The sequence below is a fragment of the Moschus berezovskii genome, chromosome 28 (assembly GCF_049115385.1).
Source record: "Moschus berezovskii isolate FMDL1 chromosome 28, NW_MosBer_1.0, whole genome shotgun sequence".
In the NCBI taxonomy this organism is placed as follows: Eukaryota; Metazoa; Chordata; class Mammalia; order Artiodactyla; family Moschidae; genus Moschus; species Moschus berezovskii.
Genome location: NC_142487.1, coordinates 18,817,266 through 18,841,790, shown reverse-complemented (window position 1 = coordinate 18,841,790; position 24,525 = coordinate 18,817,266). Strand labels below are relative to the sequence as shown.

General features: G+C 51.2%; 1 protein-coding gene across 1 annotated transcript in view; it reads right to left on the bottom strand.

Moving 5' to 3' along the window:
* Window positions 1–12,947: 12,947 nt before the first annotated feature.
* Window positions 12,948–24,525, bottom strand: part of MAPK4 (mitogen-activated protein kinase 4) — a 178,327-nt gene continuing 166,749 nt past the window's right edge. Inside the window, exons 3-6 of the mRNA XM_055417368.2 lie at window positions 23,916–24,060; window positions 22,252–22,413; window positions 18,197–18,398; window positions 12,948–14,567 (exon numbers count right to left, since the gene is read on the bottom strand). Of these exons, the coding sequence (XP_055273343.2) occupies window positions 13,856–14,567; window positions 18,197–18,398; window positions 22,252–22,413; window positions 23,916–24,060 (1,221 nt within the window). The 3' untranslated portion in view covers window positions 12,948–13,855. The remainder of the gene's footprint in view (window positions 14,568–18,196; window positions 18,399–22,251; window positions 22,414–23,915; window positions 24,061–24,525) is intronic.

The window sequence follows — 24,525 nt, the reverse complement described above, 5'->3', positions numbered from 1 at the left end:
GTAAACAGACAGTTACAATGAAGCATCACACTTCCAGAGACGGTCAAGGCCTGGCCCCAAGGAGTAATTATGTCCTTGGGGAGGGGAGATGCTAGGGACAGCTGGTTTCCAGCTCTTTCCTCTCTTGCCATTGCTCTTGCCTTTGGTTCCAGGAAGACCATTTGCTGTGCTGAGAAGGGGCCAGGGAGGTGGAACTGCCTTGGGGTTACTCCAGGGCTGGTTATCTAATAAATAAATTCCCTCAAATGGAAACCCCTTCAGGGTGCCTGGATTCTCAGTCACTCCTATGTTATCTGTCCTTGGTCCTTTCCCTCCTTGTAAGCTGTCACTAAGTCAGATGGTGGAAGCTCTGGTCCCTGGGGCACATCACCCCATCTGGGCACTAGCGGGGGTCTGCAGGTAGGGCTGAGCTCTGTTTGACAGACCATAGGATCAAGCTGGCAATTAGAGCAGAGAATTCTGAGCTTTAATCTGATCTGTCAGCCTGGCCTCCCCAGGAATCCTCCCCCTAGAGGGGTCAATTCCTGAGATTCCAGGCCATGCATATTGCTGACCAATCTGTCCTCCCATTGGTTTGTGAAAAGAAACGTCTCCCTCGGGCTGGACAGCAGCAGGTGAGGGAATAAGTGATGGGGAGACACTGAGGCAATTGATCTGGGCCAGCAGCCTCCACAGAGGGCGTGACAAGAGAAAGGAAAACAAAAGTTTTACAGAGCTCCTAGGAGGTTTTCCCTCTCACCCAGCTGGAGGTATTAACGGTGAGATTCTCTGCTCTGAACTGCTCTGGGCTTGGAGGCCCGGCTTCTGCCTTGCCTCTCCAGGCAGAGGGGTGTGGGGGGAACCCAGGGAAGGTGGGAACAGCTGGGAACAGCTGGCAGGCCGCGAGCTGATGACCGCCCCACGTACAAGCCAGCCCCAGGTTCCTAAACTTGAATGGCGACTTCACAGAGCCCAGTGCCACAACCTAGCAGGGTGTCCCCCTCCGTCTTTGAAGCCAGTAGATATTTTTTTCTAGAAAAGAGCCAAAGAAGTGACCCACTGCTCACCTGCATGGCAGGGACGCTGGCCTGAGCCCCAGAGTGCATTCAGGCCTGGCCCTGTCAGAGGCGGATGGGGAGGACCTGCTGGAGCCGGTTACCTCAGGGGGCTGAGCTTTCCCCCTCCCTCCGTCCCAGCGAAGGGAGCCCTGAAGCAGCAGAAAGAGGCAGGAAAAGACAGAATGGAATCATGGAGTCACGAGAGGCTCTGGCTTCCATGGGAAGGGACCCTGAGGAGGGCTTCAGATGGCTTCCCTGCACCTACTGCCTCGATGACGTGAGTCCAGGGCCTCCCAGGAAATATGGCCTCTCAGAGCCTGAGCTGAGGGGGGACCTGGTAGGTGTCACGGGGCAGCTGAGGTGGCTTCTTCAGGGCATGGAAGGGACTGGCTAAGGCTGGGAGTCCTGCAGATCCAGCCAGAAAAGAGACGAGAAGCGCCATCCCACTGCTGTTGCTACCACAGGCCGGCTGAGCTGTCTGACTACTCGGCCTGGGAAAACATGGCAGTATAGTCTCTAAGAGGAGAAACGGTCCACTTGGCCTTCACTACCAAGGAGAGATCCACTACAGGGCTTCAGGTTAGTAGCCAGGCCAGCCCAGAAGGTAGCATTTGAAGAACTGAAGGCTCCTAATGTGGAAGGAAAGAAGGCCAAGTTCTGGGGCCCCACATTTCCAGGGCTTTCTGATCTGAGAGCTCCTCCTCCGAAATCCCCATCCTGTCATCTTCTCTCCAGGTCTGACCTGGCTCGCTTTCTTCTGTGACAGATTTCAGAGACTTTGTCCAGAAAAACTTTCCCCAGAGGCTCTTACCTCTCCTGGTGGAAACTCCCCCTTCATTCTCAGCACAGCTCAACCTCCGTCATCAGTTGCCCATTCTTCCACCTGGTTTCTACCTTTCTTCCCTTGAGCAGAGGTCCCGTAGGAGAGGCCAAACGTCACCTCTCAGCATCTTAGGTTTTCATTTGGGACTCTAATAAAAGATTAACAGGAGAAAAACTGTTTATTAACATGCAGTGCATTTCACGTGCAAGAAACCCAAAATGAAGAGTAACTCAAAATGATGATTCAACTATGGAGAACCATGCAGAGATTCCTTAAAAAGCTGGGACTAGAACTGCCAAATGACCCAGCAATCCCACTGCTGGCGTACACCCTGAGGAAACCAGAGTTGAAAGAGCCACATGCACCCTAATGTTCTTTGCAGCACTGTTTACAGTAGCTGGGACATGAAAGCAAAACCTAGACGTCCATCGGCAGATGAATGGATATGTGGTACATATACTCAATGGAATATTACTCAGCCATAAAAAGGAATGCATTCGAGTCAGTTCTAATGAGGTGGATGAACCTGGAGCCTATTATACAGAGTGAAGTAAGTCAGAAAGAGAAAGGCAAATACTGTATGTTAACGCATTTATAAGAAATTTAGAAAGATGATAACCATGATCCGACATGCAGGGCAGCAAAGGAGACACAGATGTAACGAACAGACTTTTGAACTCAGTGGGAGAAGGAAAGGGTGGGATGATTTGAGAGGATAGCATTGAAACATGTACATTACCATACGTAAAACAGATGACCAGTGCAAGTTCGATGCATGAAGCCAGGCACCCAAAGCTGGTGCTCTAGGACAACCCAGAGGGGTGGGGTGGGGAGGGAGTGGGGCGCGGGTTCAGGATGCGGGAGGAACACATGTATACCTATGGCCGATTCATGCTGATGTATGGCAAAAATCATCACAATACTGTAATTATCCTCCAATTAAAATAAATAGATCAGTTGAAAAACATGGTGGCTCCGATCTCTGGTTTATGTAGCATCTCCAACAGACGACAACGTGTCTGTAGAGAAACGACAGTCAGAGGAAGCAGTTTCAGGCTCCAAGGGTGGCGAGTGGCAGGAAGGTAAACAGACGGGAGGAAACGGAGGGAGGCTCGTTTGTGGAGCCCTCTGGTGCCTTCTGTGGGCTGGTAAGGGTCTGTCTCCAATGAGGGGGATTTACCTCTTCTCTCTAGGTAGAAAGAGGACAGATAGGGAGAGCTTTCTTACACTTCAGTTCAGTTCAGTCGCTCAGTCGTGTCCGACTCTCCGCGACCCCATGAATCACAGCACGCCAGGCCTCCCTGTCCATCACCAACTCCCGGAGTTCATTCAAACTCATGTCTATCGAGTCGGTGATGCCATCCAGCCATCTCATTCTCCGTCGTCCCCGTCTCCTCCTGCCCCCCAATCCCTCCCAGCATCAGAGTCTTTTCTAGTGAGTCAACTCTTCGCATGAGGTGGCCAAAGTATTGGAGTTTCAGCTTTAGCATCAGTCCTTCCAGTGAACACCCAGGACTGATCTCCTTTAGAATGGACTGGTTGGATCTCCTTGCAGTACAAGGGACTCTCAAGAGTCTTCTCCAACACCACAGTTCAAAAGCATCAATTCTTCAGCGCTCAGCCTTCTTTACAGTCCAACTCTCACATCCATACATGACCACTGGAAAAACCATAGCCTTGACTAGATGGACCTTGGTTGGCAAAGTAATGTCTCTGCTTTTTAATATGCTATCTAGGTTGGTCATAACTTTCCTTCCAAGGAGTAAGCGTCTTTTAATTTCATGGCTGCAATCAGCATCCGCAGCTTCAGTTCAATATAATTTTGAGGCCAGTGTGGCTTACTTTGGCGTGGTATATTCTGCTACCCTTCATTCCATCACAGGCTCAGACTTTTCCTGCTCATCTCACCCGAACTGCTCAGACCTCTCTCCCTTTCTTTTGGGCTTTGCTCTCAATCCAGCTGGCGAACGTGTTTCACCAGCTCGTGGTGAATTTAGCTGGTGCAACGTGTTTTTTCTTCCAGGTAGCGCAGTGCATGGGAGCATGGAAGGACTGAGATGGGAGATGTTGGCTCTGGGACAGGCTGGAGTGGCAGGGTCAGTGAGGAGTGTTCTTCACTGTGGGGCTTTGTTCAGTCCATTCAGGGAACATCTGGCACACTGGTGAGAGGTCTAGCCTTGACCACCTTTTATATCTGACCAGGTCCCATTAGGGTTTTAAGGGATGACTTTTTGTTTCTATAGTCTTCCACATATGCAGATCTTTGTAATAAAGAGCTATCTTAATGAGTTCCCTCCCCTTTTTGACCAAGGAGGTTCGTCCTCCCCATTACTTGGCACTTGGATGTGCCAAGTGGCTATCCTTGGCACAGTGCCTTCTGTTTTCTGATTCAGACTGAAATTTCCTCTACATGCCCAAGGCAGACTCGTCTCATTGTCAAGTCTAATAAATAAATCACAGCTCAGAGTGACGGGATCCAAATGTAAAATGCAGCGTCTGGCACCACTGGAGATAAAATAAATTACCTGTAATCTGGTAAGCAGGTCATCTTGATCCTCTGCTTTGTTCTGGTGACTTCCATGATTGATTTTGCTAAACTTAGAAGAAGCAGAAAGACATTCAGATTCAGGGCTTTGAGTGAAATGAAAGTGGTTGGGCCAAGAAATGAGATAATAACACTTCTGCAAAGGGACGTGAAGAGAGAAGAACTTTGATTCTCAGCTTCTTCAGGGCTTCCGTCTAGTCCTTCCTGAGGCTTGATTCTGCTTCTGGCCTTCAGATTTTGAGAAACACTATTGTATCTGTTTTTGTTGTTGTTGAGTTCCAACTCTGCAACCCCATGAACTGCAGCACGCCAGGTGATAAATGATATTTTTGTTTGTTTGTTTAGGGCAGTTTAAGTGGGTTTGCAAACAATCTTTAAGAGGCCAACGCTTTTATAATTTGATTTGATTTGAAAGAGACCTGCCCCATACAGACTGAATGAAGTCTGGAGTTCTACTAGAAGAGTCACTTTTTTTAGTTTGAAAAGAGGAAGACCTCACTGAAATGAAATATTATTGTAAAAGAATTAAGGCCATAATCAGCTCATAGCATTCTAGAACTGTGCTGTCCAACAGAAGTATATAATTGAAAACTTTTGCATTAGCCAGCTACTTTAAAAGAAGTAAAAAGAGGTGAAGTTAGTGTAATATATTTTATTTAATATGGTTTCAAAATGTTATACTTTTAATACATAATCAATAGAAATAATTATGAATGAGATAGTCTACATTCTTTTGAAGGAGATACTAAGTCTTGGAGATCTGGTACGTATTTGACACTTACAGCGGAGTCTCCAACCTTTCTGGCACCAGGGACCGGTTTTGTGGAAGGCAATTTTTCCACGGATGGCTGGGGGAGATTGTTTTGGGATGATTCAAGCACATTACATTTATTTCTATTATTATTACATCAGCTTAGATCATCAAGCATTGGATCCTGGAGGTTGGGGACCCCTGATTCACAGCACATGGCAGCTAGGATGAGCTACATTTTAAGGGCTCAGTAGCCACAAGTGGCCAGTGTCTACTGAATTGGATAGTGGCTGGAAATCATGCAGGAATAGGGCTTGCAGATAGGAGCTTCTCTGGATAGATGACTGTTTTCTCCCAGGAAGTGTAAAGGTGATTGTGCAACGGAGATAGGAGCAGACATGAAACCCAGGGAGGGGGTCTAGTAAAGAGGGGGTTGCAGGTGTTTCTGAGAGCAGCTAACGTGGCCAGTAAACATCTCAGGAAATAAGCTGGAGGGTCAGGATGACTAGAGAACTGTAAGTTAAGGACACAATAAATAATGCAAAAGTTTTCCCAGGGTGGCAGGAGTGCGTGAGGGTAATATATGGCTGTATCTACAAGAAAGCCCAAACACTGTGGTTTGAAACTTTTGCTTGTATGTTCTAGGAAAAGTCAGATTCTTTGCAATAAAAGGCATAACCTTGAACAGAAAAATGCCGCTGGGATCAGCCAAGATTTTGTCAAGCTACAGCAGCCCAGATTGCAACAGTGACAGGAATGAAGCAGAATAAGATAGTGGAGGAATTAGGGTCCTTCAAATAAGTCTTTATTCACTGGCATGCGTTCAGCATCCACTGGGAGGATTCTAAGTCTGTAACTGAAGAGTAATTGGCTTAATCATAAGGATATTTGTTGTTTTCTCAACAAAAAGTCTGAAAGCAGGCAGTTCTAGGGCTGGTTCATGATGATGAACTTGGGCTCTTTCTATTCCTCGTTTTCACCGCCACAGTCTGTTTGACCTTTTGTCCTTTGGTTTGTTGCCTCATGATCTTAGGATGGCTGTGGCAGCTCCAGGATTGCATCCAAAAATCAAAACACAGTAAGCAGGCTTTCGTCTCATATGTATTGAGAAGGTTCTCAAGAAATACGCTTTTATATCTCATTGACCAGAACTGGGTCAAATGGCCATGGATTGCTTCCAGGAATGTTGGAAAAGCAAAGTTTTCTGCCTCTAGGGACAGAGACAAAAGGAAAGGGTGTTGGAAGTGATTGTTGGATAGCCAACTACAGCGAATGCCTCAAACCCCAAGATAAGGCACCATGCTGTAGAAGGAAGAGCAATGGATTATGAGCCAGGAGCCAGCATCTTGCTATATGACCTTCCTCTGGTCAGCTGGCCTCTCTGAACCTACAACTTTATCTCTAGGGTAAGATTCAGTAGATGATCTCTTTCTTCCCTAATGTTACTGATTTTATTAAAACTCCTGGAGGGCCTTGAATGAGCTATCCAGTGCTAATATAATTAATTTAATGAGATCCATTTGGTGAAAAACAGCTGTGGCTCTTTTCCTTCTTATGATCAGAGGACATTTGTTGGCTGGATAAACTCTTGTGCTCACAGATTTTGATGGAACTTTAATTATAACAACATCCTAGTGTCCTTGATCTCTTGAAGTTTGTTCCCAATGAGAGTGTCAGAGAATGCTGTTTAATAGAAGTAAAATATGGGGCACTTACGCAATTTAAAACTTTTGTATTAGCCTAGTCAATTTTTTTTTTTTAATAAAGGAGATAGATGAAGTTAGTTTTAATGTATTTTATTTAGTACAACATCAAAAATGTTACGGGGGCTTCCCAGGTGGCTCACTGGGTAAAGAATCTGCCTGCCAATGCAGGAGATACAGAAGATGCGGGCTTGATCCCTGGGTTGGGAAGATCCCCTGGAGGAGTGCATGGCAACCCACTCCAGTATTCTTCCCTGGAGAATCCCATGGACAGAGGAAATTGGTGGGCTACAGTCCATAGGGTCGCAAAGAGTCAGACATGACTGAAGCGACTGAGTATGCATTCATGCACACACAAAACTGTTATGACTTTAACATGTAATCAATATAAATATTTATGAATGAGATATTTTACATTCTTTGCAGGGGGAGGTACTAAGTCTTTGAAATCTGAATGTATTTGGTGCTTACAGCACATCTCAATTCAAACCAGCTACATTTCAAGGGTTCAGTAGCCACCTGTGGCCAGTGGCTAACAACCTGGACGGTGGCTGAAATCATGAAAATGGAGCTTACAGGTGGGAGCTTCTCTTGCCACTGACTGGCCGCTGCCCTGCTCAGGTCAGGGCAGCCTGAGGCAGAAGTCTGGAGGAGATGAAATTAGCCCTGAGGTCCTGCCAGAACTTCCCCTCCCACCCATCGTTTTGTGCATGCTTGCTAAGTTGCTTCAGTCATGTTCAACTCTGTGTACAGACCTTATGGGCCATAGCCCGCCAGGCTCCTCTGTCCATGGGATTCTCCAGGCAAGAATACTGGAGTGCATTGCTGTGCTCTCCTCCAGGGGATCTTCCCGACCCAGGAATCAAACCTGCATTTTTCACGGCCACCTGCATTGGCAGGCGGGTTCTTTACCACAGTGCCACCTGGGTTGCTGCTGCTGCTAAGTCACTTCAGTCTTTTCCCACTCTGTGCAGCCCCATAGATGGCAGCCCACCAGGCTCCGTCATCCCCGGGATTCTCAAGGCAAGAACACTGGAATGGGTTGCCATTTCCTTCTCCAATGCATGAAAGTGAAAAGTGAAAGGGAAGTCGCTCAGTCGTGTCCGACTCTTTGCAACCCCACAGACTGCAGCCTACCAGGCTCCTCTGTCCATGGAATTTTCCAGACAAGAGTACTGGGTTGCCATTGCCTTTTCCAGCCACCTGGGTTGGGTTCACCCATTTCTGGCCCAAGGTGAAGGCTTTATCTAAATCCCTCCCAGACCCTCTCACCTGGAAGTCTATGCAGTTTCTTTCCTTTTGAGCAAAGCACTGCTCACAGAAGGCTGCTGTGATGAGCTTCCTGTGCCAAAACGTGAATGCATACTTGGGGGACAAGGCTCCCCCACATTCGGGTCAGGTGCGGGGTTCAGCATGGGGCTGGGACAGGAAAGCAGCTGAGTCAAGGCTCTTCTCAGCTGTGAGAGTCCACTCAAGGGAGATGCACATGAAGGGGTGTTATTCTCAGGTCATGGGGTAACCGATGGGGACCAGGGACCGGAGGGGTAGTCAGGGCACCATGAGCAACTGAAACTGGCAGAGCCCGCAGTAGGGCCGCTCAGTCTCCCTCCCTCTCTCCTTCTCTATCACCATGGCTCTGTTGCTCTCCTCCTGTGACGAAAGACTCACAGTGAACGTGGTCATCTCACAGTTCTGAGGTTGCTTTGTCCTCCGTTCAAGCAACAGCAAACTCTGACAAAATGTCTCTGCATCTTAAATCTACATTCCCAGGAGAGAGAACAGGGTTGGTCCAGCTTGGGTCGGGGGTGTGTACCCTGGTCCAGTCACCAGGACGGGGGTGGGAAGGGCGAGGGCGGAAGGTCACCGTAGCACCGACGTGAATGGAGCGGCTTCTGCTGTGAATGGGGGAGCGGGGGTACACTTCTCAGAGAAGGGAGGTTGTGGGCTGAGCAAATACTTCAAAGGGCGGGGTTTTGCGGCTGATTTTTGTTTTTAACGGAGATGTGGATTTTCTTCCTGTTTGATGTAGAGCAATATAAAAATCCCAGAGAACATATAAAATTGAAAGTATCATTTATTAGGTACAAATTTTGGATCTGCCATTTAATAATCTTGTTCCTTTTAATTTACTCATGAAGCACATATAAAACACTTTCGACATGTCAAACACTGTATTGTACAAACACTAAGTGCTTTACATATTTTAACATCTTTAATGTTTATAATGATTCTATGAGACAGGTATTATAATTATCCCCATTTTACAGATGAGGAAATGGAGGCATAGAAAGATGAACTTGAGCAAGTGATAGCTGGAATTCCAGCCCAGGCCTCTGGCTCAATTATTCCTGGCTGCAATCTTTTGTTATGCTGACCTTGGGTAAGTTATTTAACTTCTCTCCAGAGAAACAGGCCAATAAGATGTATGTGTGTGTGGGTGTGTGGGTAGGTGGGCTTGGGGACCCCCAACACAGTCACTTGGCTGAGAGTTCCATGGTAGGAGGCGGTGGTGGAGAGGTAGCTTTTAGGAAAGTGAACAGCAGAAAGTTAATAACAAAAGGGCTGGAACTGGGCCTTGAGGTGCCCACCAGGTGGGGAACTTGGAAGGCTCTTATTTGCACCTCAGAGGGTTTATTTGTTTACCCCACTTATCCACTCAAACCATAAAAATCTGCTGGGCCAACCCCCTTTCTCCCTCTTTATCCCGCCCAGCACCTAGCGCAGGGCTCTGTGATGTGGATGGGACCCTGCCCAGACCCCCTTCAGCAGGGAGTCTGCCCACTGGCCCGTGGCTGTGGGTTTGACCACTGAGTGGCTCACAGCTGTTCCTAGAACTTCGTTTGGTGAAAAGGTCCTGCCCCTCACCACCAACCCCCACAGCCTGCAACCAAAGACTGGCTGACGTGGAGGCACAAAAGGCTGTCCTCTCCTCTTCAAGGTGGGGCCAATTCCATGGCACCATCTGTGCTGCAGAGCTCTCCATGGGGTCAAGCTGAAGCTGGTTTCTAGCCTGGACCGTGTACTTGCTGAGTACTCGTCCCCAGCCCTCCTCTGTGTCCCATACCCTCCGTCATCTTCAGGTATCTCCTCCATCAGTCACTTGCTCAGGAATCCCCATCTTAAGATTCCCAAGAACGAAGCCAGGACAGTAGTGACCGAACTCTGACAGCCACTGGGACCCCAACAACCATATTTTGACGCATCTCTGCACAGCTCGCGGTGTTTTTGTGTCTGCAAAGGAATTTCTCAGTCATTTAAAGCTCTGTTTTAGTACTGAGCCCATGAATTAAAGTGGAGAAGATGTTAAGTCTTGCTTTGGTCCAGAGTTCTGGAAGACAGGATGGAACAATAGTTGAATACACGGTTTGGCTCTCAGACACAAACTTGTCATTCACGTGTTTGTCTTCTCCCACAGCAGAGCCTATTTTTAACAAGCCTGTCAACTAAGCTTGATGGAAGGGACTGGGGTGCTCCAAAGGCCAATCTGATTCCACGGTGAGGAACTTGAGACTGATACTCACTCTAATGCTGTGAGTAGAAACGAAGCCCATCACTATTCATGAAATAGAATGACCCAGAATATAGCTGAGTTGCCTGGCCAAATCACTGTACCAAGGAGACTGGACCTGCAGGTTCAGTTGTCTGGTGGGCTGGGCTCTGTTTCCTGACCACGATTGTACTCAGAACCCTGCCATATTGTCATTCCCGTGGGAATTAGCCACTGGGTGCTAAAAGGTGTGAACACATAAAGAGTGTTAACATACCTGTTAGTCAAGAACGTGCAGAGCAAGAAAGAGACATCAGCGGAAGCTAAGAAACTTGAACTTTGAATGTCTGGAAGGGCTTTTCATGATCTTCGTGAAGTTCTTAGTATAAAAAGCAAAAGTCACATCTCAAGGGTCAAAGTGGCCCTACACACAGCTCTTGCACGGACACCACAGGCCCTGCCAGTAGGGTCTGACACGAGGATCCCCACTGGTTTGACATTGAAACTCCTCAACAGTGACAGGGATTGCTGATCCCAAGGCTGGATTAGTGGGACTCGTGGCGGGGACACAGATGCTGGGCCTGGGATGTTTAGGAGATTGAAATGAAAAGTCACAGGTAGCTTGGGTAGCAGTCACCTTAGTACCTCCAGCCTCTTTCACCTCTACGTACTGGAGTTTTACCTGCAGCTTCCTGCCCTGTGGCTGTTTTTAATTCTTGTAGGCAGTCAAGGGGGGATAGGAGGGGTTGGAAAACCCGGAGTGTATTGCCAACACTAACAGGAGTTCTGAACCCTCTTCGCATTAAATCCTATTGTTGACACCTGCAGGTGTTGGTGCTTTACTGAGATCTACTTGGTCCTTCTTTCTGCGCTTGTCACTCCAACTTTCACCTGCCAGCACCCGTGTCCTTGTGCCCGTGGCCTTTCTCTGGCTGCTGGAACCTGTTCTGCTGCAGGGCAGGACAGGCCAGAGGTGCTGGGAAGTAACAGTCCAAGAATGTGGTCATCCTCCAAGGATGGGCAGGGTGGCGAGGTGGATGTTCCTCTCTAATCGAGCGCCCCACCAGGATTAAGCTGCTTTGCCCACAGTGGTGGCATGGACCCTTGTTGGCTTCTTTTCCCCCTCCCATCACTTCCCTATCACCTATCTATGTCTCCTGAGGTCATTTCTCCTGCCCCTTAATTACTTGCACTTGATTCTTTGTCTCTGAGTTTGCTTTTGAAGGAAACTAAGCCAGTGCTTCATCTGACTTTCCTCACTGATAGAGCTCCAAACTAGGAGGAAGCTGTGGGACCACCAACCAACCTCGGTCAGAAGGTTTGGAGTTGGCTCCAAGAGATGGCTTGAAACATACAAGGTGGACACTGGGCCTGACCGAGGTGATTGTGGAATGTCTTCCCCTTTTACCAACCTTTGTAGATTCTCTCCTCACCTCCCCTTCAACTTGCAACTCCTTAAAATACTTCGCCTTCACAGGTACGGGGAGAATCCAGCCACGTTGTGATGACTCAACTGCTGTTAAAGACGGGGTCAGATAACGTGCAAATGAATGAGAGTCAGTAGACGAACAAAGGAATCTATGTTCCAATAAAACTTTATTTGGCCCATCCCGATCAAGTTTAATAATGTTTAATAGATATTTCTAAAACATGAGTAATAGCAATTCCTCTGTAATAACAATTATATATGAACTCCTTGTCAAGATCAGCAGCTTGTTCCTTTACCAAAAAAGTAAAGCCGCCCTCTGAGGATAAATGGCACATGAGAGCGGTGTACGTTTCCTTCTCTTAAAAAAAAAAAAGAAACCCCAACACTTCATATTTACATATTTCCCAGGTAAAAATTGGTCAGAATGGTTAATTGTTTTTAAATATAAGTTTCTAATGTGTTTCAGGTTTCAATGTACAGATCCTAGTTAGCTGATTAGATTTAAGGTGCTGTTGAGGTGAGGGTTAACACAGCCTATGATCAACACTGGGGGATCCTCTGTTTACAGACCGGCTCCGATGGGCATCTCTGGGGGGAGCTGAACGCCAGTGGTGGAAACGGAAGAGCGTCTGCCGGGGACCGGACTCCATGCCTCTGCAGAGGGCCTGCCATGCTACACACTGTCCCCTGAGGCTCTGTGAACGCGTGCACCTCTGGTCTGGCATGCTCCAAATTCATCCTGGCCTATGCTGGGGAGGACATGGTGGTCTTGAGTCCTTTCTTTTGTCGTGGGGTCCCCATGCTGGTACCTGACCCCTGAGGGCCCTCGATGTCAGCACCCCACTTTGCAGACCTTCCTGCCTTTCTGGATTCCTTGTCCCCAAGGGCCCTTGCTCTCCAGTGCATTTCTTCAGGGCCTGCTGTTTGCTGGGGCTAAACAGATGATCAGACCAAGGGCAGAATTTATGAAGGTCGATGGCTCCTGTGTGAAAGCTTCTCTCCCAGCACATCCACTCTGTTGCAGGCGCTTCACTGCTTTCCTCCAAAGGGGCAATTTGGGCTGAGAACACAAGCTCCCAAGGTAGGCTTGGAGCGGGGCTGTGTGTACTAGGGGTGCGGGGCAAGCTACAGGGATTCTTGGAATTGCTGTCTTCAAACTCACCAGTGTACGGCATTCCCTGGGGAACAAGAGCTGAGTCACTGTGTCTGCGCGTGCGTCAGGAAAGTGCATAGGGAAAGGTGTGTGCACAGGCCTGGGAGGATGGGTGGTTTTGCCCACAGATCCCAAACTGGTCTGATCTGAAACTCAGAGTTCAGATCACACCAGGGTGAGGCAAATGGGAATATTCAGTACTTGAGGAGCCACGGGGGAAAAAATACGCTTGGTGACAAGGGGAAGGAAGCTGGCTCAATGTCCAATTCCAGAATTCACGGGACTCGGCTCTAAAAGCACACGAAATGGGTAAGCTGGTAATGGACAGGGAAGAAATGTCTTGAACCAAGTTTTCTGAGAAAAAGGCCAGAGTGACCCCAGTAGAGGAAGACATTGTTCAGTGGACAGACACTGGCCTGGGGGCCAGGAGACTGGGATTCAAGGCTTGCCGCTAACACCGACTAGGCCCCGATCTTACTAGCAAGCCACTTGGCTTCTCTGGGTCTTCCTGTGTTTCTCATCTGTCAGCTGAGGCTGTTTGGACCAGAGAGTTCCAACCCTGTCTGCCAGGGTTCCTCTCCACGCAGCCACCCATGTGGGGCCTGGTGACCGCTAAGACCTTTCTGCCCTGCTACCACCACTGATAAAAACACAAGGGCCTCTTCTCTGCTGGGAAAGTGATCAACCCCCCACCCCAAACTAGGCTCCTGTTCAAACACGCTCCCAGAGGTTAAAGGCTAGTTATTAAGGCAGTTTAAGAAATGGACATTCCTCTCGCTCCTCGGATCCTTCCTGTTCCGCTAACCCCAGGGCAGCAGAGAGGGGGTGGAAGGGCTGGTGGAGGTGCCAGGGGGGCGCTCCCCTCCGGCCAGGGCCGGCTTTCCCCGGATGGTTTCCGGGGGGACGGCCTGGAGCGCCCCTCGGCCCTCACCACCTTTCTTTGGAGAAGGCCTCGGTCTGCACGAGGTCGCCGGGGTGCTCGGAAATGCACGCGCCGTTGAGATCGCCCAGTTTATTGTCCGGCAGGTCCTCGGGCTTGGTGCAGAGCTTCAGGGCGCGGGAGATGAACACGTCCAGGTCGAACTGCGGGCTGGCGCCCCCGTCGATGGGGGCCGGGCGGCCGGGTGGGGACAGGCGGCGTTCCGGGCCGTCGGGGGGCGGGCTGGCGCCGCCCTCGGGGCCGCCCTGCGTGCTCTTGACCCACTGCGCGATCTCCAGGAAGAGGCTGGCCGGCTCGTCGTCGCGCGGCCCGGGGTCCGCGGTCACCGCGGCCACGCCGGCCACCCCGGCGGCTGGGGGCGCGCCGGCCGCTTGCTTCCAGTGAGACAGGTCCAAGATGAGCTTGGGCTCCGAGTAGTGGTGCGGCTTGCTGTCGCGCCACAGCAGCTTGTCCAGGTAGGACGGCGAGCCCACCTTGTAGTCGCAGGAGCGCCCGTAGTCGGCCTCGAAGGCGCGCTCCATGGACGAGTGCGACTGCTCCAGGAAGCGCTCCGAGCTGCTCTGCGAGTCCTTGCGCGGGTCCACCTGCACCTCCTCCGCCAGCGGCGCCGACCCCGCGCGCGGGTCGCGCTGCCCCTCGCTCGCGTCCTGGCACCGGTCGGGCCGCCACTCCAGGTCCGACGACAGGCTCACGGGGTACCTGCAGGGTCAGACGGGATGGCCACTGAACAACCCCCCTTTTTCGCCAGCTGGGGTGGCTTTGCGGAGGGAGCCACCCCCTCGTCACTGTCTGCCCCCCACAGCCAGGCTTTCCATTCCTTTCCAGTCCCCCCAGCTCCGGCTGTCCCCCACCTCCAAGGTGGGAGGGACATGGGACAAAGGAACAGTAACTGTGAACCTCCAGAGCGCAGGTGGAGGGACTGATTGTTTCCTCTTGTATTCAAGGGGCTTCCCTCAGAGCTCAGTTGGTAAAGAATCCGCCTGTAGGAGAGCCCGGTTTGATTCCTGGGTCGGGAAGATCCGCTGGAGAAGGGATAGGCTACCCATTCCAGTATTTTTGGGCTTCCCTTGTAGCTCAGCTGGTAAAGAATCTGCCCGCAATGCGGGAGACCTGGGTGCGATCCCTGGGTTGGGAAGATCCCCTGGAGAAGGGAAAGGCTACCCACTCCAGTATTCTGGCCTGGAGAATTCCATGGAATGTATGTACAGTATTCATTCAATGTGTGTGCTTGCTGAGTCACTTCAGTCGTGTTCCACTGCTTGTGACCCTATGGACTGCAGCCCGCCAGGCTCCTCTGTCCATGGGAGTCTCCAGGCAAGAATACTGCAGTGGGTTGCCATGCCCTCCTCCAGGGGCTCTTCCCGACCCAGGGATCAAACCTGCATTGTTAGGCCCTTTACCACTAGGGCCTCTTTGGAAGCCCATTCATTTAGTACCCTCCAAATATTTCTTGAGCACCTCCTCTGCGCCAGATGCTGTGCTGGGCATTACCGGACCCAGCAAGGAGCGAAATCCTTGTCACCTCGGAATGCATTTTCTAGTGGATACACCTATGCCGTGCTCCTAAAACTGTGATGTCCACACAAATCACCTGGGGACCTTGTTAGAATGCAGATCTTGATCCAGTAGGTGAGGTGGGGTCTGAGAATCTGCGTGTCTAATAGACTCCCAGGTGATGTGATGCTGCTGGTCCGCGGCCCACACTTTGAGTAGCAGGGCTCTGATGAGTGCTTTACCGCCTTGGCTCAGGTTAGAATCGTGTGTATGTGTGTAATTAAAAATAAAGTTCCGTGTGTGTGTGTGTGTGTGTGTAATTAAAAATAAAGTTCTGTGTGTGTGTGTGTGTGTGTATGGAATTAAAAATAAAGTTCCATGTCCGCCCCACACCTCCAGTGCTGATTCAGTATGTCCAGGAAAAGGCCCTGCAGCTTTGTGTTCATCAGACCTTTCCAGGTGTTTCTAAATTGCAACCAGGGCTAAGAACCCTGCCCTAGTGGTTCTGGTTGGAGGCTCTGCAGCACTGTGTGCAGATGTGAGCAGGTGGGGCGTACTGAAGGATTATAGGCACCCTCAAGAGAGGCCAAGGATCCTTGAAATTCTGCCCTCTGTTGACTGTCCTGGGGCCTCGGAGAGCAGCTACTCAGTGAAGGGCAGGTGGGCAGGTGGACAGGCCATCAGCTTGGGCTGAGCCCTTCCTGAGTCAGGTAGTCTATGTGGAATTTAGGGGACGGGGAGGCCGGGAGCACAAAGGAAGCCTCTTTGAACAGGAGGCTGAGTGCTCACACAGGAAAAACCAAGGCAGGCAGCTGCGTTCCATGCCTTGTGGTTTGTGAGCACAGAAAGGTACCAGTTCTGCCCGTTGATGATATTAGGGGAGGATTCACTCCTCGAGGTGAACACCGCCTCCTCCCATGGGGATCCTTCCTCTTCCTAGGAGGAAGAACTTGTGAAGAGTGTCACTAAGGGACGCTGTATTAGTTCTATTAGAAAGAAAGTTCTATCAGTTTGAGGTTTCAGAATTCCCCGAAACCAGAAACAGTATCTTGGTAAGGGTTAGGCTGGGACCCTGGACAGAGTATGAGTCTGTGCAGATGGCATTCCTGAGGATTCAGAGCTTCAGTGAGCCATGAGTGCTCCAGCTGCATAACTCACTGAACTGTCTCCCCAGTTTCTACACTGGCTGGACTGGGCATGATTCAAAAAGGAAAAGCTCATATTCATTCCATTCTTCTGCAGCTCTGTGATAGCATTTAATAACACCCCAATGGGATGTCTTCCACTTTTGGCTGCTATATTGCTAAGGGCCAAATGTATTGGGTTGCCCAAAAAATTCATTCGGGCTTGTCCACACAATGGTATGGAAAGCCCTAGGAAACTTTTTGGCCAACCTGATAAGTTGTCTGCAGTCTCCAGAGCAAACCCGTGGAGTATTATCACCTGCTTCATAGGTGAGGACACGAGTGTTCAGAAGTCAACAGCTTTCCCAAAGCACCGCCTTTGTCATCCACCTTCGTCATGCATGTGTGATAGGAAAAGTCAGAGCAGAGAAGCCCCAGGTTTAGAAGTGGTCAGAGTTGATGGGCAGGGGCCAAAGGAACCCTGCTACAATTTTCCTGGCACCAGCCTCAGGCCATAGCCGTGATGAGCATAGGATGAACCCTGCCACGCCAATGCTCTGTGCCCCTAGATGCTGTGGAGTGGAGTGGAAGGGGCTTCAGGGACCACAGTCAAGGGCAGGCCTAGCATGGAAGCAGCAGAAGAGGGTCTCCATTAATCTCTATTTGCTGGCAACACTTGATAGCAACCATCGAGAACAACAAGCCCGTCCCAAAATAGCAATGTGGCCCTGACCCTCCCTCGGAGCCTCCTTAACCTGAAACCCATCATCTGTCAAATGACCGAAAAGGAGACACTGCTCATCTGTCACTTCTGTAACCAGCTGTCACTTTCTCACAGCAGCAGGGCTCCCACTTTGGCCCCCTCGGAGTCCTAGCTGCCAAGCCCTTGAGTTCTGTTTCGAAAAGGAGCAGCTGCTTAGCAGGTGGTGATGCCTGAACGTATAGCTGCCTGATCTAGAACATCAGAACGTGAAGGGCCCCAAGAGATCATCGTGTGCTTATGTGGAGTTTGTAAAAAAAAAAAAAAAGTAATTATTTCTCCCCAGTTCTGATTCTCCCCAGTTCAGTAGTGACTTCAGGGCACACTGGGTTGAGAAGGATTCTGAGGCCCGGCCCAGCTTAGGAGAGAAGAGTTCTGCGAGTGTTAGCAGTGTCTGACATGAGACGGGGGACTGCCCCTCGTGGCCAGGTGTTAGCCGTGTGGCACGACACCAATCTCTAACCTCTCTGAGCTGTGGCTTCCTCGTGTATCAGTGGGCAATAATGATAATGGTGCCTCCTTTACTGGCTTCTCAGGAGATGCAAAGGATGTGAAGAGCAGGGAGGTGTTGTGTGATGGTGAATTGCACCTTGTTTTCTTGCATTGCTGTACTTTGCTTTTCTGGGGCAAATTCCCAGCCTGCAAGACGTGAGCTCTGGCTGTGGGTGCGCGTTAAATGCTTGCCCGACTCTGTGCTGAACCCTGGGTGTGCAGTGCGCCTGGGGTGGGGAGACAGGGTGGCGGTGGCACGAAGTCAGGCCCCTGACCGCATGCGCAGGACACGGCTGTTCATCTACAGGGAGTGTCTGGGGCAAGGAGGGAAAGGCAGGGACCCAAGCTGGGGAAAACGCCCCATGGACTTTAGAGCTCACGAGACAAAAGAAGAGGTCATGGAGGATCGGAGGCAGGTAGAAATGGGAGGATGGGGGCTGGGGACCCTGGAGCTGCACCTGTCCCAGTTGGAGAGCTGGCTCTGGCTGGCGGCCATCAGCAGGATGTCGTCAATCTCATCCTCGATGCGGAAGGGGTGCTGCGAGGTGGGCTCGTCCTCTGGACAAGAGTATGGGCTCATGTAGGGGTGCTGCAGCCCCATCTCGGCGGTCAGGCGATCCATGGGGTTAAAGGTCAGGATCTTCTCCAGAAAGTCGATGGCTGTGGGGAGCAGAGCAGGCGGGATGGTCATTGGTGCCCTTGCCACACTGAGAATGAGACCTCTCAGCCTGGGGATGCCCCCGAGTGTTTGTACTTTTCCATTTGTGAAAGGGCTTCTTACCCGTTCCTTTTCTCATGACCCTCACCACAGTCTAGGGATGAATTCAGAGCAGATGCTGCTCTCTGACTCCACAAATGAATGAACAGAGGTCCAGAGGGGTTACCCTGGTGGCTCAGCTGGTAAAGAATCCACCTGCAGTGCAGGAGACCCCAGTTTGATCCCTGGGTTGGGAAGATCCCCTGGAGGAGGGATAGGCTACCCACTCCAGTATTCTGATCTGGAGAATTCCATGGACTGTATAGTCCATGGGGTCGCAAAGAGTCGGGCGCAGCTGAGGGACTTTTACTTTCACTTTCAGAGGGGTTACGGTCTTCCCAGGTGGTGCTTGTGGTAAGGAGTCTGCCTGCCAATGCAGGAGATGCAAAAGACGTGGGCTCGATCCCTGGGTCAGGAAGATCCCCTGGAGCAGGAAATGGCACCCACTGCAATATTCTTGCCTGGAAAATTCCATGGACAAAGGAGTCTGGTGGGCTACAGTCCATGGGGTCGCAGAGTCGGACACGACTGAGTGCCCACACACATACAGTACATACAGAGGGATTGCAGTGACTTGTAAGATAAGGTCACGGTTGGTGATGGGAGGTCAGGGCTAGAACTTTGCCTTTGGCTGGATTTCTGCAGAGACAAGGAATGGGGTGGAGGCACTTTATGTGGCAGTGACTCCAGGAAGCACCGGTGGAGGGGGAGAAGCCAGCCAAGGATGTGCCAGTGAGCAGTTCCTGCTGAAGGCACCTGGGGCTCTGTTCCACTGGGTCCTCCGAGAGACAGCGTGGGACATGCCTCAGAGGTGGTCCCACCTGGAGGGGGGAAGCAGGAGCAGGTGTCGTGGGTGAGTGCAGCTGTCGGGGAGCTGGTGGAGGACCCTCCTCCTGTATGACCCAGCAGTAGAAAGCCTGAGTGAGAGCGGTCACCATGGAGGAGGGCTGGGGGGACATAGCCTGCCAGCCTGGGGCTCCAGGGTCCAGAGCTCTTTCTCCCACAGGCTGTCCCTGGAGGTTTGGCAGATCAAGGCCATCTTCTGCAAAACCTCCTGCAGGAGTGCCTGCTCTCTGTCCCCACTCTGGCTTCAGCTGGAAGTTGGTGCTTGGGGGAGCCTTGGAAGCTCTGATTGAAGATGGCAGATGGCCTGTGTCCTGGGCAGAGGCCCCCCTCTGTCTGGACTTGAGCTGATCGGTGCCTACATTGCTAGTGGGTAGGCCACGGAGATTTCAGGTCTATCGGCTACAGCACTGGCTTCCCCTTAACTCATAACTACCAGTCTCACTCCCCAACTCTTTCTTCTCCTGCAAGTTCAACCTCCCACACGTTTTTGTGGGGTTTTTTTGGCGCTTCTGATATAATGAGGCTTCTGTGCAATCATGTGACTTTTATGTGGCCCCACTGGATTTCCAGCTGGGCTTCTCAGAGCCCGCAGGGTTTCTGGAAGGATTCTCAGGGAGGGGCGCCTCTGGTGACTGAGAGGCGGGGGCGGGGGCAGGGCCCCTCACCCCTGCTGCACCCAGAGCGCTCCTCTCCCTGTTTTGGGTAGAGGGCTTCCTCATCGGCTCTGTCCCTTGTGGTATAGTTGCTTCTCGTCAGCGGAGCTCAGGACTGAACACCCTGTGGGTGCGGTCTCGGGCCTGCTCCCTTGTCCTGCAGCCGTACTGTGACGGCTGCTTGGGGACACAGTCCACCCAGACTGTGTCCTTCATGCCTCCGAGGGGGACAGCTAGAGAGACAGACTCTTCCCAGGCCTGCAGGCCCTCAGAGGGACAGGCCAGGGTGAACCGAGGGACAGCAGCTGGCTCTTTGGGGCAGGTGAGTGTGATACCCTTTTCCCTACTGAAGTTTCGTTTCAGCCGTACCTCTCCCCTGAGGCCAGGCTGACTGAGGTCACTTTTCAAGCCCAGAGACGGACGAGAGAACTGTGGTTGAAGCCGGCACACTGGGTGGGTGAAGCCGGCACACTGGGAGGGTAAACCCGGCACATCGGGAGGGTGAAGCCATTTTGTGAAGCTCTGTTTGGCTCCAGGATCCAATCCACACACGTCGCCTGGGCATTTCAGAGCCTTGTGGCTTCTTGGCCTTGCTCACCCCTCCCGCTTCCTTTCAGATGATCAGATCCTGCTAATCCCAGCCCTCACCAGCTCTCCGGGCCGGCTCTCTGTCCCTCTCTGTACCTGGTGGCTCTCATGCCCTCTCCAAACTCCCAAACTCGCTGGCCCCTTAGGATATGTTCCTTTATCTGCTCATCTCTGACAGGTATCTGTCTTCCCAGGTAGACCATCTATCATGTCTGTGTGGTGGTTTGGGAAGAGACATGGATGACTCATCCCTGATCCAGAATTTCTGAGAATTCTGAACCTCTGGTCACATGGCAGGATTTCCACAGAGGCCCAAGAATCAAAGAAAATGTGGATGGGTTGAGACTTAATTTGTGGGGAATCCAATTGCCTCCCTCCCTTGATGACAGGGAAGCTGAGACAGTTTATTGATTGATAGGGGATCATGGCCAAAGACACTGTTAGTCCAAGTTCTTGGTTTCTCGATAGGGAGGAGCGTGGCAGAGACAGTAGCTTGTACCCATGTCTGTTCTCCTCTTTCATAGTAATGGACATGGACACACAGTGGCAGTGGATTAAGTTTACATTTCACAGCCTCACTGCAGTGAGGTGGGTGGGGCCAGGTGACTTACGTTCTGGCCAACAGGACATGAATGGAGGTGAGGTGTCCAAATCCTGGCTCATGACATTAAAGGCAAGGGGCTGCCCTCCTCCCCCACCTTCCTCCAAAGGGTAAGGGCAACACCCTAAGGTGGTAGAGATATAAGACAGAAGGGGCTTGGACCCCTGGATGACTGTAGCCCAGGTCTACCTCAGTGGCCCTGGACTGTCTACTTTAGATTCTTATATGAGAGAAATAAACTCCTTTTTTTTTCTTATATAAGAAATAATTGTTATTTAAGTTGTTGAGAATCTGGGTTTCGCTTACAATTGGCCAAACCTATATCCTATCTGATATAGGAATTTCCTCAAGCAGAGGATGAGACGGTTAGCTAGCATCACTGACTCACTGGACATGAATCTGAGTAAACTCTGGGGGACAGTGGAGGACAGAGGAGCCTGGTATACTGCAGTCCAGGGGGTCACAAAGACTCAGACTCGACTTAGCGACTGAAGAAGAACAAGTAAGCCTCTAGCAGGTATGAGCCTGGTGATATTCTAACATCTCAGATAATGGAGAAACTATCCTATGCCCAGGGCTTTACAAACTCTATTTTATGTACTCGTCACAGTGACCCTATGTGTCATGTATTATTATACCCATTTTACAGTTAGGGAAACTGAGATGCAGAGAAGTTAAGAAGTTTGCCCAAAGCCAAACAGCTAGTCACTGGTGGAACGGGGAGCTGAGCCTGGGTCAGACTTGGAAGCTGATGACAGCGTACCATGCCTTCCGGAGGGAAAAAGTCAAGGGAGGTGGAAGAGAGGGAGGGAGGCAAGTGAGAAAGAAGGAAAAGGAAGCAAAATCAGGGTTGAGTGCGGAGGGCCAGCAGCGACTGCCTCGAGGGTGGCCTGATGGCTGAACTCAGTCTGGAAGCCGCGAGGGCAAAGACCTGCTGCCGGGGGTCCCCCGCGTCTGTGTCTAGGGACTCTGGTCCTTTTGGAAGAGACTGCCTGCCTCGGACCCCAGGGTGGAGCCAGGGCGCAGAGCGCAGCCTCCAGACGCCGGCCGGGCGGGCAGGCGGCGTACCTTCGCTGTTCACCTCCGGGAGCAGCTTGCGCAGCGGCCGCTTCACCTCCCAGGTGCTGCTGACGAAGCAAGGCATCACCTTGAGGAGCTCATCCCTGTCCTCCTCCCGGATCACGGGGACGGTCTCCAGGATGAGCTGCATCTGCTCCAGCTCGTGAGCCCCTGGGGAGGCAAATGCCAGATGGTTACGCGTGCCGCCCACCGGGCTGGTGGGTGTGGAAACCCCAGCGCCTAGGAGCCGAGGACAGTGGAAGCTTGGGGACCTGGGCTCATTCTGCTGCTAACTGCTGGGTGACGGTGGGCAAGTTGCTTGCCATCTCTGGGGCTTGGTCAAATGCAGAAAGAAGGGGTAGTCTCTGGGGCCCCATCCATTCTCAGCATTCTGTGCCTCTGGAATGATCCAGCCTCATACAGCCTGAGTCAGCCGTGCTAACATGATGGGAGCAGCTCGACCCGAGGCTTTCCAAGCACCTTTCCAAGTTTCTTCCTGTGCACCTCTGTGCGTGTCCTTTACCAGGCTGGGGGAGGAAGAGATTTTAAGGCTAAAAATGAGTCTTATCTTTTGGGTTCCCATTAGGAGGGAAAAAAAAAAAAAAAATCAGGAATAGCAAATTAAGTTTGGGCCGTGTCATGAGCTCACTGACTTGTGCTCCTCCAGGCAGAGGGAGGAAGGCAGGGCGCGCCAGGTCTGTGGGACAGGACGGAAAGGCTCATTCAAGCACTCATCCACTCACTCATTCATTAATTCCACAAATATTTATGGAGCGTCCTCTCCCTGCCAAGGATCATGCTAGATGCTGGGAATGAACAGCACCTTCATCCATAAGAAGCTTCAGGCTTTCTGCTTCTCGGAAACTCAAGTCCTCGTCCACACCCAGGCCACCGCTGGTGCTGTTTCAGAGCTTTGATGCTGCTGGGAAGAGTCAGGTCTGAATCTTTGCCGCCCTCTCTGGCCTCTGGGCCATTCCATTCCTTTTGTTTTCCCTTTTTGCATGAGTAGCCTTGCCATTCACCTTTCCTGGGTTAAATCCAACCAAGCCCCGTCTTCCTTTCTGACTCATCCAGCTGCACAGAATGACCCCCCCAACCACCGATTTCTGTGGGGGTCCCAGTCTTCCAGAAGCTGGAGGCCGGGGGCAGGGCTCTCCCATGTCCCCCTCGACAATGCCCCGTGTGGCACTAAGCACATGCGAATGCTGTGAATGCTGACCCAGAAAGTGTCGAAGCGTCAGCGTCTGCTCTGAAGGAGTCACTTGGCTTCTCCCTGCAGTGGACTCAGGTAGGGTCAGTTCAGGGACACTGGGAGCCTGGCGGGGTCCCCTCTTAAATGAGCACTCTGGATCTACCTCTCACAGTGACTGGGAGAGGGGAGAAAGGAGTTGAAAAGGTAGGATGAGTGTTTTCATGGGTCAGTCTCAAGGTGTTTGAAGAGACATGATTTCTTGATTTTGGAAGTTTAGTGCTCAAGAAGTTTTTTTTTTTTTTTTTTGCCTCTCCAGTATTTTGCTTGAAACAGTTGATAACACGGTGCCTCCAAGCAGTGCCGTCAAAGTCGGAGGCAACCTCAAAGAGAAGGATAGCATGTTTTGTGATTAGCATGTTCCCCCCGGCCTTTTAGTGACCTGCAGCAGAGGGGCAGGAGGGTGGTCCGGGTAGCAGCTTACCAGCAAAGAGCATCCTGCCTGTGAGCATCTCAGCCAGGATGCAGCCGGCGGCCCACATGTCGATGGCTTTGGTGTAGTTGTTAGGGGAGAGGAGTAGGCGCGGTGAGCGGTACCACTTCGTTACCAACCCTTCTGACAGGTAACCCTGGAAGACAAAACCCCAGCTTCCAATGGTCAGTCATTTGTGGACACCGTCCCTCCCAGAGGGTTTCCCTGGTGGCTTAGCTGGTAAAGAATCTGCCTGCAGTGCGGGAGACCTGGGTTCGATCCCTGGGTTGGGAAGAACCCCTGGAGAAGGGAAAGACTATCCACTCCAGTATTCTGGCCTGGAGAATTCCATGGACTCTATAGTCCATGGGGTCGCAGAGTCCGACATGACTGAGCGTCACTCCCTCCCATACCTTTCTTCTTGTCCTTTCTCAGGGAGAAAAGACTCCTTTCACTCTCCATCCTTCCTGTTGATTGTCTATTTAGAGGGGTTCAGGCAGTTTGGGGGCTCAAAGAGTTTGGAGGGGGAATCTTATGAGGCCCTGGAATTCTTCTGTTCTGGGGAATGGGATCCAGGATGCCACCATTTAAGGAGCAACGCTTTCCTAGCCCATCTTGATGT